Consider the following 20,095-nt stretch of genomic DNA (forward strand, 5'->3'; position numbering starts at 1 on the left):
GCAGATATATTTTGTACGTGTACGCACAGCGCAAATGTGCACCAAAATAGGTCACGCCCCGTATTTTTTTTATGACATCACTGGAAAAGGAGAAGATGATGCCTGGTTGTCACAGACAGTACAAGTACTGGTCACCATGGCAACGAATTCCTTCAGTGCCTGGAAACGGCTCTGACAGACCCAGCGGCCCCCTTCATGTGCGCATGCGCCTCCCCGGTCAGCAGCCTCCACAGCAGCTGACCCGCTCCCCTCCCAGCACGCGTTCTGATTGGTCACTCTGACGCACGGCGCGGATTGGCTGTCGCTCAGGAAGTGGGCGCTGACATCCGCAGTGATGGAGGTGTTGTGAGGGGCTGCTGTGTATCCGGCTCCTCTGTTCCCCAGGTGGACGGCGCTGCGCCCGGTGTAACGTAAGGTATAACCTCATGTCTGCACGGCCCTCACCAGTAACCACACCGGTCACGTGACAGCGGCTGGGGGACTACAAGTCCCAGCATGCTCTAGTGATTTCCTCATGGCAGCTGCCCCTCTCACTACACCCGGCTGTATCAGGTCTGGAGGTCCTGACAAGGATGTCACCCGAGCCATAATGACCCCCAGTGATGCGGATGATCCGCTGGGAGATATCGCGCTGATATTGAATGCCCGTCTCATTCTGGGCGCATCGTCATGACAACTATTCGCGCTCACCGCTCTGACGCTGCAGCTTCATACAGGGTTAGGCAGAGGCCATGACGCATTTCACGCGCAAAAAAAGTAGGTCCTGCTCTTTGCCTGCGTTTTGCACAGAAAAGTCCTCCGTAGACGTCTTTAGGAGGTCCGTAAATACTAAAGGCGATGTGCAAAACCGTGGGAAGACCCCACATCGGGACGCCATTCGGCTAAATAGTCTTCCAATTCACGTAAGGGGGGTGTTGTGTGCGAATTGGTCCTGTGTGCGCAAAACCTGCAGTACAACGGGCAGACTCGTGTAAATCACCCTCATTTATGTGTAAATACGCTGAGATGAGTGTATTTGCACGTACGGTCTTGTGAAGCCGCCCTAAAGGGGTTGTTGAGTTGTAAACTACTGGTGGCCTGTCCTCTGATTGGATGGGGACCGCCCAGCAACCAGCTGATCGCCAGCCGGCTCTGTGTGGACAGCGCTGTCCATACTGTAGCGACCGGGGTGGGTACTGCAGGGACAGCTCCCATTGGATTTAGTACACCAGGGCCTGTAGTACCAAATGGGCTGCTGCGGTATAGAGCGCGCTGACTGCTTCCAGCCGGTGATCAGCTGATGGTTGGGGGTCCCGAGGGGCGGACCCCCGCAAAGCAGCTAGGGATGACCTGTCCTGAGGTTAGCCCATCAGTAGTTTACAGCTGAACAACCCCTTCAAGAATAATCCTATAACAAACCCATCCTATAGTAGTACAACCGCTAGCACGCCGACCGCTGGCAGCACGTATGCCCACTGCTTGCTGTGCGGCGCTGACTTTAGGGGTGACATGGCCGGATCGCGGAGCCAGGCTGGTATAAGGCCGGGCTCACACAGCCGTATGCGAATCACGTACTATCCGTAATGTAATACGCACTAACAATCAGCCATTCACTTACATTGCGCTGCTGACACAAATTGCGCAAAAACAAAATCGCAGCATATGCTGCGAATTATGGCCATGTGAGCCCGGCCCCTGGGGGAAATCCATACGGGCGCTGACTTGCAGCAGAACGCCTGCCTCATATCTGCGCCATTCGGTACGGGTTTTATCACATATTTCTGAGCGGCATTCACCCCCTCATTGGAAGAGGTGAATTGCGCAGCGGAGACGGCGATACAATTGACATGCTGCGGAATTGAATTCCGCACCACATGTCAGTTTCCGCACGGGTTTTGTGTGGGTTATTTCTGCAGCTTCTGGACGAGGTTTTCAAACTCTCACCCACTTTGCTGCTACTGTAAATGCTGCAAAATTTCCATGCAGGCGTTCGCATGGAGATTCCGCGGTTAATCTATCCCGTCTGGGTTCCTAATAAGTCCCTCCTCGGCCTCCCGGGAACCTGCCGTATGAACGCCACAACTTAGTTTTTGGCGCTCGTTCCGGTGACGGGTTCAGTGGTTGTATAATGCCAGAGTTTACGCCGCCCTTGCTACTTTGGATAGAAGTGGGTGGGAGGTGGCGCGGCCGCCTCAGCATGCCAGAGGCAATATAACCTACACTACAAACTGGCGCAAATCTTGGGCAGGTGGGATCTACTGTAGATCTCCCTAAGTGGTGTATGGCCGGCATAGGATGCGCCAAAATGAATAAGAGGCTTGCACATCTTAGGCCTTATGTTCATGGGTGGAGCGGATTCCCTGCATGGAATCTGCCCGTGCCCGCAGCGAGTGAGCCCTGCGTACCTGTGACATGCAGGCTGCAGCGTCCACGCAGACCCCGCTACTTCCATGTTCGCTGTACTGTGCTCGGTCCTCACGGCTTGCCATCTGACATGCACAGCACAGTTTTTTTTGAATCCGCTCGTGAACATTGCGCCTTACTCTGCTAACACTGGTGTAAGATTGGCGTATAAAGCAGCGGTCTTGGATAAATGTCGCACAAAGTGTGCAGGATTGTTGGGGATTCCATTCTTGGTCTCTTGGTTTCTCTCTCCTTGTGCCAACAGCTAAAGGAGATTCCTGACTGCAGGAACAGCCGGATCTTATTGCTTCCCAATTCTGCCACTTCCGATGCCCCATCCAGACCATTCATACCATCTACTGGTCCTACCATAGGACTTGAAGCCTCACAGATCTAAGAATGTTGGCGCTCCGGTTGGGAGCTTCTTCCGCTCATTCCCACTAAAAACCAGTACAGCAAAGAGCAGCATTAGTTTGTCCTGTTGAATCTGGAAACTGAATGCACCCCATAATAGTTAACGGGGTCCATTCGGTGGCATTCAGGTCTGTCATATGACAGTTCTGTTGGGTCAAGAGTTGCTATTTTCCTGCTTGAACGGAGCAGAAAAATGGAAATCCATAGCACTGATGTGAACAAGCCCTAAGATCTGGGGTACTTTGACGCTTTGCCGTACTATGACGCTTTGCCGTACTATGACGCTTTGCCGTACTATGACGCTTTGCCGTACTATGACGCTTTGCCGTACTATGACGCTTTGCCGTACTATGACGCTTTGCCGTACTATGACGCTTTGCCGTACTTTGACGCTTTGCCGTACTATGACGCTTTGCCGTACTATGACGCTTTGCCGTACTATGACGCTTTGCCGTACTATGACGCTTTGCCGTACTATGACGCTTTTTTGATACTTTGAGTCAAAAAGTCAACACAGCCACCTTTAAAGTAACTTTTTTGTTTCCTTTTTGTGTTCTAGCAATTTGCCTATTGGCTTTGGAGGAAGCCCACGTTCTTGGATCATGGGGAACCAGCTAGCAGGCATAGCTCCGTCTCAGATCCTGTCGGTGGACAGCTATTTCTCGGACATTCATGACTTTGAGTATGACAAGAGTCTGGGAAGCACTCGCTTCTTCAAGGTTGCTAGAGCCAAGCATCGAGAAGGCTTAGTTGTGGTCAAGGTCTTTGCCATACAGGACCCATCTCTGCCGTTAACCAACTATAAGCAGGAACTTGAAGAGTTAAAGATCCGCCTCTGCTCTTCGCAGAACTGTCTCCCTTTTCAGAAGTTTACCCTGAATGAGAAGGCAGCTCTGCTGTTCAGACAGTATGTGCGAGATAACCTGTACGATCGGATCAGCACTCGCCCTTTCCTCAACAATATTGAGAAACGGTGGATTGCGTTTCAGATCCTGACGGCGGTCGATCAGGCGCACAAGTCCGGGGTCTGCCATGGGGATATCAAGACAGAAAATGTCATGGTGAGCAGCTGGAATTGGGTTCTTCTTACGGACTTTGCAAGTTTCAAGCCAACCTACCTACCGGAAGATAACCCGGCAGATTTCAACTATTTCTTTGATACTTCACGAAGAAGAACTTGTTACATAGCGCCGGAACGATTCGTAGATGGTAGCACTTTTTCCACGGAATTGGAGGCCATCAAGGATCCATCCACACCACTGGTGGATCTGACTAATAACAACCAGCGAACACGAGGGGATCTTAAGCGGGCGATGGATATCTTCTCTGCAGGTATTGTTCGTAATCCTAAAGATTTCCCCTTTTAACATTTAACCCCTCCGGGTCCACCATCTGTATATGTACGTCCTAATTGTTGATGCACCGTACAGCTAGGGCGTATATATAAGTCCTCCCCTCTAGTGGCATGTCTCACTGTATCGCGCTCTGCCAGTAAGGCCTCCTGTCCATGGGCGGGTCGGACCCCGAATGCGGGATTGCCACAGCGGAATTCGACCCGGTGCCAGGCCTGCTTACCTGTGCGGCGTCTTCTCCTGTGCTGCCAATATGCCGGGTGGCACAGGCGCAGTACAGGGGATGCCACTCCGTTGCTATGGCGATGACATGGCCTCCTCTGCTATGAATGTGCCAGCCAGCGCATGCGCAGTTGAGAGGAGGCCGCGCCATTGCCATAGCAATGACGCGGCCCCTTGCAGCCATTCTGCAATGATGTTTGCAGAATGGCTACGGCACGGACGGCTTCTATTGACTTCAATGGAAGCCGGCCGTGCGTAGCCCCTGGCAAATCACAGAATGCTGTGATTTATTTATTTTTTTCCCGTGAGCAGAAAATCGCACTTGATTGCCGCTCGTAGGCAAGAAATCGCATTTTTCCCTAGCATGCTATGGGCTGGATTTGCTGCAAAATCCAGAGGCTGATGCCCGCTCCGGATTTCGCAATGCAAATCCGCCCGTGGACAGCAGGCCATAACAGATTGGGCTGGGACTTGGTTCAACCCTAAGGGTTCTACACATTGGCGACCGCGATACCGCTGCGTTTTTTTAATGCAAGTGTCAATAGGGCTTTCTAATGTTAAAAACGATATCGCGATCGCCAGTGTGAAATGACAGGAAGCTGTAATGATCAGCTCTCCGCAATGAAAAGTGATACACATAGCGGTCAAACCAAGCCGAATTACCAGCCAATAGCAGGAGATGCCAATAGATAAATACAGGAGCCATTGTTCCCGGGTACTTCAGCAATAAGTGAATCGGAGAACACAGAAGGGAGAATTTTTTTTTTTTCAAATTCATTATACTGAACTGGAAATAGGAAACATGAAGAAAATGTGAATTTTATACTATTTTTGCAAATTTTTTTTCTCTATATAAAACGTAAAATTCTATTACCATAAGAAGACCCAATCTAAGCCACAAAAGATGTTAAATTAGCCACCAAATAAAAAATATGAATCCTTAACAATGTATTGTTTAGAAAGTATGAAATGTTGATGCAGACATTGAGGCCGGGCTCGCCCGAGTGCGTGGTAAAAGGCTGCCCGTCCAGCGCAGCGCGTCATCACTGTGTGAGCCGGCGTATTGCAGCAGTTTTCTTTTTTGATTGTGCGTGACGACTTACCTCATGTTTTTATTTAATAACCCGCTCTATCGCTTAGCGACGTTGTGTATTATCGCTGCACATACACAATGTAATTGCGGATGGACAGCGCTTATTATGCATCCCTAGAGAACAATAGGGCTCCATCGCGCGTAATACGTAGTAAAACAAAACATGCTGCGTTATTTTTTTTTATACGTGTTTTATACAGAATGAATATAAGTGTGAATGAAAATCAATGGACTTTCATTGACTTCATTCACCACGTATTATGCGTGCGGAATGCGCAATGAAAATCCGCTCGTGTGAGCCTTGCCTACCTTCACACGGGACTGACGCTCTGAGTGTCTCCTATGGAATTTCCGCGGGGCAGTTGATAAACTATCCTGAGATATGCTAAAACAAAATTGCTGTTTTGTTGCGTATTTTATGGCGTTTTCTCGGCTATTGGTGCGTTTTTTTTTTTTTTTACTTTCTTTATGTTTACTTTTACCAAACTTTGTAATTGGAGGAACGATGGTAGTTAACATGCGAATCCGCACTAAACCCACAAGGCAAACAACGCTCACGGAAACACTTGACGGTTTTATTTTATTTTCTTTTAACCTTTTTTAACTTCTTCTGCGGTATATGCTGCTTTTCTGCATCATTATAATCCGTGGCACAATTACGTAGCAAATATTTTCCCCTCATTGTAGACGAAAAATCAGTAAAACTCATTCATTTAGCTGACATTTCAAAACGCTGCGGATTGTACGCCGGAAATTCAGCAGCAGTCATACTGCAGCGTACCCGTCCCGTGTGAACATAGCCTTAGGCATCAAAGGCATTGGTCACAAAGGGGTTAAGGAGCTGCACATACAGAATTGGCATGAACCTGTTCTGCATTATTTCTGCTATGGGCTAGATGGCAATTTCCTGGCTTAAGAAGTGCCTTCATAATGGGTTATACTCCTGGATCAATCACATGGAATATCTACAGTTATCCGCTATGTCTTCTCAGCTTCTTGTATCTTTAAGCCTGGGTTCACACAGGGCGGATTTGCTGCGGTTTTGCCGTGGATTGCTGTTGCATATCCGCACTGCGGCAAAACCGCTGCGTTTGCAGTGCAATGCAGCACAAATGAGATTTGCCAAAAACCTGTTCTCACAGGGCGGATTTTTTCCGCACAGCCGCAGTACGGAAATGCAACTGCGGCGCGGTTTTAAAAGATGCAGCATGTCCATTCTATTGTCTTCTCCGCAGCGCTTTTTTGTCCATAGACCTCTATGGACGCAGCCAAATACGCGTCAAAAAGTAAAAAAGCGCTGCGGAAAAATCCGCAAGCCCAAATTAACCTTTGAAGCGGTTTTGCCGCAAAAGCAGTTCTTCTGCGGAAAAACCGCAGCAAAACTGCGGCAAATCCGCCCTGTGTGAACGCAGCCTAAGATTATAGAAATATATTCAGCTGCTTTCACACCTGTGTTGGGGTCACTTCAGGGTTTCTGTTTCTTTGCTCTGTTTTTGGAGAAGAGAAACTAAAAAAAACAGAAGAACACGGATGTCCACGGACATGCAGAATCCTGCAGCAGATTCCACCAGGCCGGCAGACATGAGGCCAGAAAATACATTATACTCACCTGTCCAGACGCTGCAGGGCTGTGCTCCATGCAGGCTGGATCTTCTTTTTTCTGCCCAGCGGATGCGCTCGGGACGCTGGTGACGTGCCACGAGCATGCGCCGTGTCTTTTAAACTCCTGCTTTTACGCAGTCTGCAGCCCGGACGCAATGACAGCTGCATGTGTACCGCGGATCCGGACGGCTTCCATTGGCTTCAGTAGAATCCGCATAAAAATGAAGCATGCTGCGGTTGTTTTCCCATGCGTGCGATCCGCATGCCGGGGAAAAATGACATCCGCAGGTATTTAATTGCCTGCAGGTGTTCAATGATTGCCTATGGGCGCGGATCGCACACGTGGGAGACCTGTGTGGATTTTGTAAATCAGTTTAATGCCGTGACATGAGGCCTTAGGGGGGCTGGGTTGCAGATTTTTTTCCACACATATGATCTGCGTGGAAAAAAACGCAATCCGCGAACTTCCGCAAGCAATAAAAAAATCCTTTTAACGACGACTTGTGATATGTTTGTATAAGGCCGGTGACAGACCAGTGTATTCTAGCTGCATATATGATGTGTCTGTAATACGGATGAGTGTCCCGGCCCGACAGCGAGTCTCCTGACCGGAACTACATCCCAGCATCATGGGAATCTATGATGATCGTAGTTGGGGTCAAGAGATCTTTGGTGAAGTCCATATTACAGATGCATAAATGTGGGTGGAATACACCTGTCTGTCACCAGCTTTGGGGCTCATTCTCATCACTATCTATTGCGATGTACATCCATGTAATACACTGCGAATGGAGTCGATGAAAGCACATTGATTTTCATTTATCCATTTTTATTGATCTGTATATATTGTGTGAAATGGAACGCAGCATTCTGTATTTCTCCGCGTCCGACACACATGCGGCCCTGTTGTATTTTATGGGTAGCGTATTCAATGCTGTCCATATGCAATACATTGACGCTCAAACCTCACATGAGCACATATGCGATATCGCTGTAATTTTCTCGTGCTGATATCACGATCGCCAGTGTGAAGGAGCGCTAATGGTACAGATACAGCAGACAACCTGCAGCGTTTTTTTCCTCTACACATGAACAGGAGGAACGTTTCCTCTGCGGTTTCTCCACACGGTGTGAACTCGCCCTTAAAGGGGGTTTTCAGTTACAAACTTACTTTTTAAATTAGAGCCAAATGACTTACAACAACAAAACAAACAGCGCCTACCCGTCCTCCGCCCGGGCGATCCAGCGCCGCAGTCCTCCGGGTCTCTGACGGCAGGAGTCAGGTGACTGGTAAGTAATGTTTGTTTCATTGTTTTAAACCATTTGGAAGTTCTAACCAAGCACCCTCTGTAACACTTGGTGCCAGAGAACAGTTACTATTCAGTAATATATATATATTTTGTTTTCGGCAGGTTGTGTTATAGCAGAGCTGTTCACGGAAGGGGTGCCATTGTTTGACCTGTCGCAGCTTTTAGCTTATAAGAAAGGACAGTTCTCTCCAGATCAAGTGCTGAGCAAGATTGAAGATGGTTCTATCAGACTGCTAGTAAGTACTAGGGCATAAGGGGCCGCAAGTGTTAAGGCGGAAAAGGGTCTTGTTCGTAGCAGGCCTTCTACATCTCATTTTTCCAGTTTACTTTGCTGTGGGTAATATGACCCTTTGTACCGTGACACAGGTGGGGCGACAGAGCAGACTTCCACTGCCGTCTAATGGCATGGATGCTGCAGTCAACATTGACCATAGTCAATGGGTGTCAGTTGTCTAATACAGCTAACACCCACCAGGTAAGGAGTGGGTTTGGCTCTTGAGCCTGTTCCCTACACCCTTTCCCGGTAGCTGAGGACTTTCATGTACTCCCTCGCTCTTGAAGGGGTTAAATTGATTCACATATTAAAATAAAGAGCTGATATTAGGGAAGCAGCTCTTATATTTGCATGTTTGTACTGTCACTTCTGACAAACACAAGACCGGGGATTTTTTTCTTATTTGTTTTTAATGGGGAACTATGTTTTCAGGTAAGTTATGCTCATGTAATAGTCTGTGTATGTCTTGTGAATCTTGTAATATACTTTTATTAAAAATGTTGTTTTACCACCGTAAATCAAGTTTAAAATGGCTACCGCTAAGGGTCTCTCTTCTAGCGCTTCTGTAATCCACTGTCTGTTGCTAGGTATTGAGCTTCTGTAGTTACTGGAACAATAGATGTGGCAGAGGGGCTGTGGGGTGGGGTTATCTTCATAGGCTCACTGCCCTGCACCCATACAACTCTCATATTTACAATCTCTGCCTGTCCTGCTGTTACCGTACACACGTGTGTACATTATATTGGGTTTACTAACTATTTGGCTAGAATGTCTGAATCATCCTGGGAAAGCATAGGCAGGCATTCAGATATTGCCTTCCTGCTGGCTGGACCGGAGGCAGAGCAATACAGCATGGGAAGTAAGGGAAAGGAAGTACAGGACAGTGAACTACTGGCAGAATGCTGGCTTTCTACACCTTCCTTGCCTGAAAGTAGATTGCAAACAGCAAGGCAGCAAAAAAGTTGAGATGGCCGCCTGAAAATCTAAACTAAACAGCATGAAACAGGGTGCAAATGGGGAGTGAGGAGAATTTGCTGAACACTCAGTGAAACTTTCTTTCACTGTTCAAAACTATAACACAATCACAAGACTAGAAAATGTTATAGTAAATCATGATAACAAAGTTTTCCTGTTTTTGAAAGGTGACACAGATGATCCGCCGAGAGCCTGAAAAGCGATTGGCAGCTGAAGACTACTTAAAGCATCAACGGGGCAATGCTTTCCCCGAAATATTCTACACCTTTCTGCAGCCCTACATGGCCCAGTTTGCTAAAGAAACCTTCAATTCCGCAGACGAACGTATCCTGGTCATCCGTAAGGATTTGGACAACATCATCCATAATCTATGCGGAGATGATCAGAGTGAGAAGGCGGAAGGGGAGACCAAGGAGAATGGCCTACTCATCTTGGTTTCAGTGATCACTTCCTGTCTGCAGACATTGAAGTACTGTGATTCTAAGCTGGCAGCGTTGGAGCTTATCCTTCATCTTGCCCCACGCTTAAGTGTCGAGATTTTACTTGACCGCATCACACCGTATTTACTGCACTTTAGTAACGACTCTGTGCCCAGAGTGAAAGCGGAAGCCGTGAGGACACTAACGAAGGTGCTGGCCTTGGTCAAGGAGGTGCCGAGGAATGACATCAACATTTATCCAGAATACATTTTACCTGGGATCGCACATCTGGCTCAAGATGAGGCAACTATAGTTAGATTGGCTTATGCAGGTGAGCGAGGGGGACATTGCTTGGTTTGCAAGTAGTATTGAAGAGAAGGCTACCCAGCACATCATTAAACCCAAATTGGATAGGACTGGAATAATGCGACAGCCACCCAGGAACTTGAACCACCATTCCCAAAGCAGACCCAAAAGAAGAAGAGTGGCAGCATAAATGGGTGCAAAGATAGTAGGAAACCACAGGGTCGAAATGTAGCTGTTTGACTTTGGCATGGAAGAAAAAAAGTTTCCTATCTTTGCACCCATTTACGCTGCCACTCTTCTTCTTACGAATGACTTTGTTTGCAGTCACCAAAGCTTGGCAGCTAATATGAACTTTTCAGGGGTTTGTTAAACTTTTTGCTTCCACGGCTTCTTTTAGTATTGATGGGGTGGTACATCAAGTGATCGTCCCGCTACGGTTGGTTATTTTCTTGTTATTCCTGTGCGTTCGGTGACTTTGTAATCATTTGTGACCATTTTTCTGATTGTAAGGTTTAAAGGGGTTGTCCCGCGGCAGCAAGTGGGGTTAAGCACTTCTGTATGGCCATATTAATGCACTTTGTAATGTACATTGTGCATTAATTATGAGCCATACAGAAGTTATTCACTTACCTGTTCCGTTGCTAGCGTCCCCGTCTCCATGGTGCCGTCTAATTTCAGCGTCTAATCGCCCGATTAGACACGCTTGCACAGATGGATCTTTTCCCTTCGGCTCGGTCCGGCACGAGCGGCGTTTTGGCTCTGCCCCCTTGTACGCGTCATCGCGTAGCTCCGCCCCTGTCACATGTGCCGATTCCAGCCTCCTGATTGGCTGGAATCGGCACATGTGACGGGGGCGGAGCTACACGGTGACGCGTACAAGGGGGCGGAGCCAAAACGCCACTGCTACCGAGCCGAAGGGAGAAGACCCATCTGCGCAAGCGCGTCTAAAAAAGCAAGAAGACACCGAAATTAGACGGAGCCATGGAGACGGGGACGCCAGCGCAGGGAAGGTAAGTGAATAACTTCTGTATGGCTCATATTTAATGCACGATGTATATTACAAAGTGCATTAATATGGCCATACACAAGTACTTAACCCCACTTGCTTTCGCGAGACAACCCCTTTAATTCTTTACTAAATTATCTTTTTATTGTTTTGCTAATAAAGAGAACATCGCATTATTGGCTGAGACGGCCCTGAGGTTTCTAGAGCTGGTGCAGCTGAAAAACCTGAACATGGAGAACGACCCAGGCAGCGAAGAACTGGATGAGGTGTCGCATCCCAGTGAGAACTATGACACAGGTGCGTCTGTGTGTGACTAATGTTGTAAAGTGAGCTTTAACTGTACTTATTAGATCAAAAGTTGGCTTGTAAGGGGAGATTTACAGTGTTTGTCCAGTAAGGGCAGCCTCTGTTCATATGCCTAATGAGGACATACGTTCTAGTGGAAAACCTTGTGTGTGGGACCCCTTCTATTATCCAGGACAGAAAGCCATTGTAAATGCATCACGTGGTCGGCCGTTTGATATTTGAACACCATATAATACATTTTCTCAGCAGTAGGCACTGTAAGTAAAACATGTGACTGCCTGCCGCATCTCCCCGCAGCGACAATACTGATCATGGGGCCAGCTACATTTTGAATGTGCGTTGCCCACTGGAGTGCGATCTGACAGGCAATCTATCAAGCCACGCCACAAGCATGTCATGATAGGTAATCTGCAATGGCAGCCCTAGCACCTTATAGAAGGCTTCGGGGTGCCATGGCAACCACACGATAACCCACAATCTCATTGTGGCAGGCAGTGCGGAACCCCCGAACATCGATCAGGGCATTTAAATGCTGCTGTCAGAATTGATGGCGGCATTTAGAGTGTTAACAGCTCCGATCAGTGGCGCTGCTTATCAGAGCTGTTGTGCGCGGGTGTCAGCTATAAGAAAACCCGCATTGTATGGAGAAGGATCGAGCCCCTGGTCCCTCTCCATACGAAACCCTAACCTCCAGGATGTAAATGTACAACCTGTAGCATTAAGGGTCATCCATTTATGATGTAAACATTAGGGGCAAACAGATACTGTTGGAATAGTTTTTCCACTGCCTGTAACATGTAAGAAAACAGGAAATTCTTCCATATTCTAAGATCCAGTTATTCTTCATACATGAATCTCCTCATGCCATCGACGGCTCCAGACCTTTCCTCTAGGTCCCCTCAGAGTTTCTTGTAATGTATTTTGATGATGCGCTGAGGATATATCCGCACAATACTGTTAAATAGGATGCCATTTGGCTCGGTATAATGTGAAGACTGTTGTTTGTTTTGCTCTTTCTGTATGTGTAGAACTGCAGGCCTTACATGAGATGGTCCAGCAGAAGGTGGTGACGTTACTGAGCGACCCAGAAAACATAGTGAAACAGACTTTGATGGAGAACGGCATAACGAGGCTCTGTGTGTTCTTTGGCCGGCAAAAAGCTAATGATGTCCTCCTGTCTCATATGATCACCTTCCTCAATGATAAGAATGACTGGCATCTGCGAGGAGCTTTCTTTGACAGTATTGTCGGTAGGTGGCCACTGCTGCTCTGTGACTGTAAAGATGAGTGAATGTAAAATAGAACAGAACGGTAAGCAGTATAAAGTATAGAAACTAATGCAGATCGTAAGGGGAGTAGTTGCCTACAGCAGCCAAACGAGAGCACTGCTTATTTCAGTTTTTTTTTTTATTTCAACTTTTTTAAAATTTTAGTTTTTGTTTTTTTGTTTAACCCCTTCCCTCCCCATGACGTAAGGGTACGTCATGGAGCGCCGGGGTATGTATGAAGAGAGGTCACGGGGCGACCTCTCCTCATACAGCGCGGGCGTCAGCTGTTTATTACAGCTGACACCCGCGAGCAATAGCTGCAATTGGCCGTTCGGCCGATTGTGGCCATTAACCCTTTAAATGCCACAGTCAATTCTGACAGCGGCATTTAAATCCCCCGAACGATGTTCGGGGGTCCCGTACGGCCCACCCGCGGTGAGATCGGGGGAACCGTGCAAGTGTCATGGCAGTCAGGGGGCCTTCTGAAAGGCCCCAGGGCTGCCTTAGCAGACGGCCTATCAAATGGCAGTATGACGTAATACTATAGCATTACGTCATACTGCAGGAGCGATCAAAGCATCGCTGGTTGTAGTCCCCCAGGGGGACTTTAAAAAAAAAATCAAAAAAAAAAAAAAATCAATAAAGTTTTATTAATTGTAAAAAAAAAAGTTATAAAAGTTTAAATCGCCCCCTTTTGCCATATCTGTTATTAAAAAATCTAAATAATAAAATAAAAATACATATCTGATATCGCCGCGTTTTGTAAAAGACCGATGTATCAAAGTAGCGCATTATTTTTCCCGCACGGTGAACGCTGTCCGAAAAAAATAAAGAGCGCCAGAAATGCACTTTTTTAGTTACCCTGTCTCCCAGAAAAAATGCAATAAAAAGTGATCAAAAAGTCATATGTATTCCGAATTGGTACTATCGCAAACTACACGACATCCTGCAAAAAATGAGCCCTCAATCAACTACATCGACGGAAAAATAAAAAAGTTATTGCCCACAGAGGATGACAGTAGAAAATAGAAAAAAATTAAATGTCTTTGAAAAAAAAAAAACCTATACAAGTTTGGTATCATAGTAATCGTACTGACCCATAGAATTAAGTTATCATGTCGCTTTTGTTGCAGTTTGTGCGCTGTAGAAACAAGACGCACTGAAAGATGGCGAAATGTCGTTTTTTCTTTCATTTTACTCCACTTAGAATTTTTTAAACTTTTTATCAGTACATTATACGGTACAGTAAATGGCATCATTTAAAAATACAAGTCGTCCCGCAAAAAACAAGCCCTCATGCAGCGACGTCGATGGGTAAATAAAGGAGTTACGATTTTTTTGAAGGGGGGAGGAAAAAACGAAAATGGAAAAAGAAAAAGGGGCCGCGTCATTAAGGGGTTAAACTGTGTGTGTCCCCCCCCCCCCCCCCTCCTCCTGATTTCAACAACTTCAGTGAAGCTTTAAAGTAGATCTCCACTTGCTAAACCCCCATATTCTGTTTCCTACCCCTCATCGCTCTCCCAAGGATCCAGTGAGCTGAGATAGGGAAAGATGTTTGGTGAGGCTCTTAAGGCGCCCTTACATATTAGGAATAGTTGTTCCGACCTGCCATTTTCGGTGGGATCAGCCGACTATCATGTGTACAGATGCTGCTGAGGGAAAGAAGAATCAAGCGCAGTGAGTGTCGGCACCCTATATCCAGTGTCTGCCATGGAGATAAGCTGCCACTAGAAGTGTCTGACAGCAGCTTATTCCTCTATACTCATTGAAAATACATGAATACTCAGGCAAACCAAGCGATGAATTGAGAAGTCAGGAGAAATAGCTGTCGGCCAACGGCTATTGAACATGTATGGATAGAACTACATTCGCTGTATATGTGTCTGCTTGTGAACCTGACGCAAGACTTTTCTCAGTAGTGCCGAGTCTGGCAGTGCGTTATAACATGTGACCTCCGTATATGATCCTGTTCTTTCAGGGGTCGCTGCATACGTGGGGTGGCAGAGTTCTTCCATCTTAAAACCACTTCTGCAACAAGGACTTAGCGACGTGGAGGAGTTTGTCATCTTTAAGGCACTTAATGCCCTCACCTGTATGTGCCAGCTGGGACTTCTGCAGAAACCCCATATCTATGAATTCTCATGTGACATCGGTATGTATAATTTATATGTTTTATGCTACACTTTTGCCCTTTTTTCTTTGTATACTGTAAGACTTCCCGTAGCATATAGTTAGGGCTCCTACACACTTGAAGTTTTTTTACGCGAATGTCAATGGGACTTTCTAATGTTAAAAACGCATCACAAGTTTGTGCTTTGCGATTTTTGTGTGATGCGTTTTTAACTTGAGAGTCCCAATGACATTCGCGTAAAAAAACCGCAAGTGTTTGGAGCCCTTAGCTCAGTGTATCCTTCCTACTGCTTCTTTGTAAACCTCTCAGGAGCGCCTGTGCCCCGGTACACAATGCATCACTCATTGGAGGATTACTGTATTAACTAGCACTGTCCCGTTAGGAGAGGAGTAACTCCCGTACAGTTTTCCTGTGTATGTGAGATTGTAGAACTTGTATAAACCTTTTTTCATTCCAAATGTACACCGAGGGGAACAAGTCTATATGCATTAAAAAAGGGGTCACCGTTCATGCTTTGCATTGTACTCAGCAGGTCTCCATCTCTGAAACTCTGTTAGGACATTTTAGGCAGCATTGGGGCTTCTTTCACGCAGAGCAAAGAGCCGCATCAACAATCACTTGGCGCATCAAAATAAAGGGGGTTGTCCAGGACTTTACGATCGATCATCTAGCCTCAGGTCATCAATAGTTGATCGATGGGTTTACTGTTTGGAGTCCCCTCCAATCGGCTGTTCGCAGGGCCAAACAAAGCCGGAAGCCTACGTCTCTGTCCGTAGTACAGCGGGCTGGGTTGTATTGCAGGTACAGTTCCTAGTGAATTCAGTGGGAGCCATGCCTGCATGGCTATCTCCATCTGCCTCTGTCCACAATGACAGCCTAATATCAGCTGATCAGCAGGGATCTCAAGTACCAGACTCCTACCAACCGACTATTGGTGACCTGTCCTGAGGATCGATGATCAGTAGTAAAGTCCTGGATATCGCTTTTAATGGAAAGCTTATTGATTTCAATGAGCATTCTGCAGTAAATGGGGAGATGTTTCCTAATCCTCATGGGACACCCCCACCCTTACTGTTATCAGCCAACTTTCAGGGAACTTGCCCAAAGAAAAGGGGCTCTTCAAACAGACAACCCCTTTAGTTAAAATGGACAATAGCCTTATCGGTGCACTAACTAAAGCCCCATTTACACGCAACGATTATCACTCAAAATTCGTTCATCAATAATCATTGCGTATAAACGCTTCCATCTTTCACTCTTCAGGTTAACGATGATTTTTAGATGAGCTTTAAATTCATTGTTCAGCCGGAGAGAGATAGCAGGGACCGCAGGCAGTGTTCTCCAGGGAAGCAGCTGATTACATTGTATTCACCTGACAGCTGGAGGCAGCCCATGTGAAGACAATGCAGCTGAATGCAAAGTCCAGACCACATGCTGAAGGCTCATTTACATGCAAATGAAGCTGATCAAGTGCTAATGGCAATTAGCCCCCATTAGTACTTTATGCAAAATGATCGCTAGAACTGTCAATCTTTCAATCGTTTGAAATATTGTCTTTGCGCGTAAATGAGACTGTAGTGCTGTTGTGAGTACATTTTAGCCTGGAAAGGCTCTGAGATGCCCAATTCACAGATTGTGCATAAAATACTAAGGTTTTTGTTTATATTTATACTTTTTGAATTACATTTTTTTTAAACTATTCACTTCTTGCAACCTGTACAAAAAGCAAAGCTGATGGACCCTCATTTTATGGTTGTTCTGTAGTTTTGCTGCTTAGTTTTTGATTGTATTTCTCTTCATTTATCTTGTAGCACCCTTCTTGTGCCACCCAAACCTATGGATACGTTATGGAGCCGTGGGGTTCATCACTACAGTTGCTCAGCAGTTAAACATTGCTGATGTGTACTGTAAGTTAATGCCGTATCTACATCCATTTATTACCCAACCTATCATCCAGGTATGTCCTCTGCCACAGGAAGTCAATGTAATGTATAGCTTCTAGAGCATATAGTTAAATTCTGTTCATATTACTAGTTCTCTTTACAGTATCTTTGCTTCATAATTGCAGATAGACAAGGAGATTGTCCTTCTGAGCGTGTTAAAGGAACCTGTAAGCCGGTCAATATTTGACTATGCTCTGCGGTCGAAGGACATTGCCAGCCTCTTTAGACATCTTCAGATGCGTCAGAGGAAGAGGAATGGCACTCTTCTTGAGTGTCCGCCTACAGAAGACCCGGCTGTTGCTCAGCTCTTGAAGAAACTGCTGTCACAGGTACAGAAATACTTACAGATGCCTAATGTTATCTTAATGGAAATAATTTTCTTATTGCACTTGAGCGATGAGAGAAGCACTTTTGTAGACTTTCTTGTTGGGGGACTCGCATGCACACCATTGCTTCATTCATTTCAGTGAATGCACCAAAAAATTGATGAGTATGAGCGTTTGGCAATTTCCAGCACTGTCTACGTCTAGAGGAAAGAAGGTTTCTACACTGACATAAAAGGGGGTTCTTTACTGTAAGAGCAGTGAGTCTATAGAACTCTCTGCCTGAGGACATGGGGATGGTGAACTCAATAAAAGAGTATCAGAGGGGCCTTGACGCCTTTCTTTTTTCCGCCTTGTATACTATTATTGAAATGAGTAGAGTGGCTGCGTGTATGCGCTACCTCCACTCCATTCATGCAGGAACATTGGGGAACCCCCATTCTCTGCATAAATGGGAGTCGCAGCAGTCAGACCCCACCAATCATAACGTTTTATCCCCTATCTTGTGGATAGGTGATGACTTTAGATTTTGGTACGATGTCCCTGTAAGGTAGGGTACGGGAAGTGTTGTGTTGGAGAGCTCTGCTGTTACTGCATATAAAAGAACAGAGGTATGTACTATATGGTAATACACCAGGTTTTGGCCCAGGGGGCTGTAAAAACCTGTATACAATGTCTGGTGAGATGGAAGGAAGTAACGGATGGAGCCTATGCTATACAAGAAGCCCAGGACAGACTCTCCTCATGTACATAATTTCTGTCTTGTAATACTATTAGGGGATGACAGAAGACGAGGAAGATAAACTTTTGGCACTTAAGGATTTTATGTTAAAGTCCAATAAAGCCAAAGCAAATGTAGCCGATCAGAGTCACATCCATGAGACCTCTTTAAAAGGAGTGATTGACCTGCAGACGTTGGGTATAAGCGGAAGGCACTCCGACCTGGTGAAAACTAAACTGGATACAGAAGACAAGCGCAGTAAGTTCTAACGCACAGCAGCTTTGTTATCTGTCCGACCGCCACTTCTAAGCCTCGTTTCCCTCCGTATACGTGCAGCAGTTACCTGATGATCATCTTCTTCTTACCAGTAGTTTATGATCTGTACTTTGTAATCATCATTCCCTTGCTGTGATAGAAATCAGCTCTCCATGAACTGTGCTTTTAGAAAGTGAACAATTAGGCAGGGTTCACACAGGGCGGATTCCCGTCGGAAATCTCACGGTTTGGCCGCAGCAAAAACCGCGAGATTTCCGCCGGGAGAACCGCCGCGGTTGAAGCCGCGGCGGCTTTGAAGCGGCTCGGCCGCATGGTTTGCCGTTGCGGCCGGCGCTCCCATAGAGGAGAGCGCGGCCGCGATGTAAATAAACAAAAAAAATCTGCTGCAGCAAAACCGCGGCAAATCCACCCTGTGTGAATCCAGCCTTATCATTCCATCTCTAACCGGCCAATGACTGAACGACAAACAAAAATAGTTCGCTTTTCGTTTGTTGTTCATTTTCTGCAGGCATAAAAATCATTGTTCGCTTATCGTTTAGGTTAAATGGCAATGGTTCAGTCCTTGTATTCGCTAATTCTCGATTGAACGAGCCAACTATGCATTTGCCTGTTTGAACAGGCTGTATGAGTTAGTGGGGATGTCACTCGTTTGTTCAAACGAGAATTAATAATCATGTAGAGGAAAGAGAATAATAAAATCTACCATCAGTAAATAAAGACTAGATTAGAAAAAAAATGATTTTTTTTCAGTAACTTTTATTTAATCGGTAAAATTAACATCTAGGTGTTGGCATCCCCTTTAGGGCTTCTGCACACTGGTGAGAGCGATATCAGTACATGATTCGTGGCCCAATATCTCCCTCCCAATCCTTTTAACAACCCCTGGATACGAGGTGTTCTCGTGTGAAAACAGCCTCGCATCACTGTGGGGAATCCCTTCATCCCATTTTCTTTCAATGGGGCGGTAGCAGCAGCTGCCCCATTGAAAGCAATGGAGGACCATCGTGATCTCTTGCCGCTGTTGTGACAGCAGCAGGGGATTACTTCATAGCTGCAGGGAGTCCCCTCATCACTGAACACTGTGACAGCAGCAGCAGGGGATTTCATCATCCCGCGGGGAGTCCCCTCATCACTGAACACCCTGCCGCTGCTGTCACAGCTGCGGCAGGGGATCGTGATCTTCTCCAATTGCTTTCAATGGGGTCGGCGCTGCTGCCGACGGCCCCATTGGAAACATTGGGCGAGATTGCAAACATAATGGACATGCTGAAATGTTGTTTTCACACTGCATTGCAAGCGTTAAAACATCACGCATGTGAAGGGAGCCATTGGCTTCATAATTTTTAGCGATTTTTGGGAAGTTGCGGGATTCCATCGCCTGTGTTAAGGCGCTCTTACAGAAATCCCTTAAACAGCAGAACATGAGTGTTTATGGTCACTGCTGTCGCTCCCTAGTTGATTTAGTACATAAGGTTATATTCACATATATTTGGTAACCTATGTGCATAATAAAACCCCCATTACTTTTTTGGGTCGTGTTTAGTCACTTCAACAGTAGAAATACAAGAAATCCTGTCCGTTCACACTAATGTCTCATTTGTCATAGGTACTGATATAATTGTACATTCATACGGTTAGACACATTGTGTTATGTAAAGTCTGAAGTGTTGCTCTCTGTGAGCCGCACGCCTGGGTGGTAACGTCTTCACCTTCTTTATATATATTTTAGTCGACCATACCTTTTTTGGTTTCCACTTTGATGGACAGTGATT

At 46.2% G+C, this 20,095-nt stretch overlaps 1 protein-coding gene across 1 annotated transcript in view; it reads left to right on the top strand.

Annotated features, from left to right (window-relative positions):
* The first annotated feature begins 288 nt into the window (after positions 1–288).
* Positions 289–20,095, top strand: part of PIK3R4 (phosphoinositide-3-kinase regulatory subunit 4) — a 49,139-nt gene continuing 29,332 nt past the window's right edge. Inside the window, exons 1-10 of the mRNA XM_066585443.1 lie at positions 289–415; positions 3,356–4,128; positions 8,478–8,611; positions 9,792–10,374; positions 11,518–11,652; positions 12,690–12,911; positions 14,908–15,081; positions 16,872–17,017; positions 17,129–17,332; positions 18,104–18,305. Of these exons, the coding sequence (XP_066441540.1) occupies positions 3,399–4,128; positions 8,478–8,611; positions 9,792–10,374; positions 11,518–11,652; positions 12,690–12,911; positions 14,908–15,081; positions 16,872–17,017; positions 17,129–17,332; positions 18,104–18,305 (2,530 nt within the window). The 5' untranslated portion in view covers positions 289–415; positions 3,356–3,398. The remainder of the gene's footprint in view (positions 416–3,355; positions 4,129–8,477; positions 8,612–9,791; positions 10,375–11,517; positions 11,653–12,689; positions 12,912–14,907; positions 15,082–16,871; positions 17,018–17,128; positions 17,333–18,103; positions 18,306–20,095) is intronic.

The sequence above is a fragment of the Eleutherodactylus coqui genome, chromosome 12 (genome assembly GCF_035609145.1).
Source record: "Eleutherodactylus coqui strain aEleCoq1 chromosome 12, aEleCoq1.hap1, whole genome shotgun sequence".
Classification (NCBI taxonomy): Eukaryota; Metazoa; Chordata; class Amphibia; order Anura; family Eleutherodactylidae; genus Eleutherodactylus; species Eleutherodactylus coqui.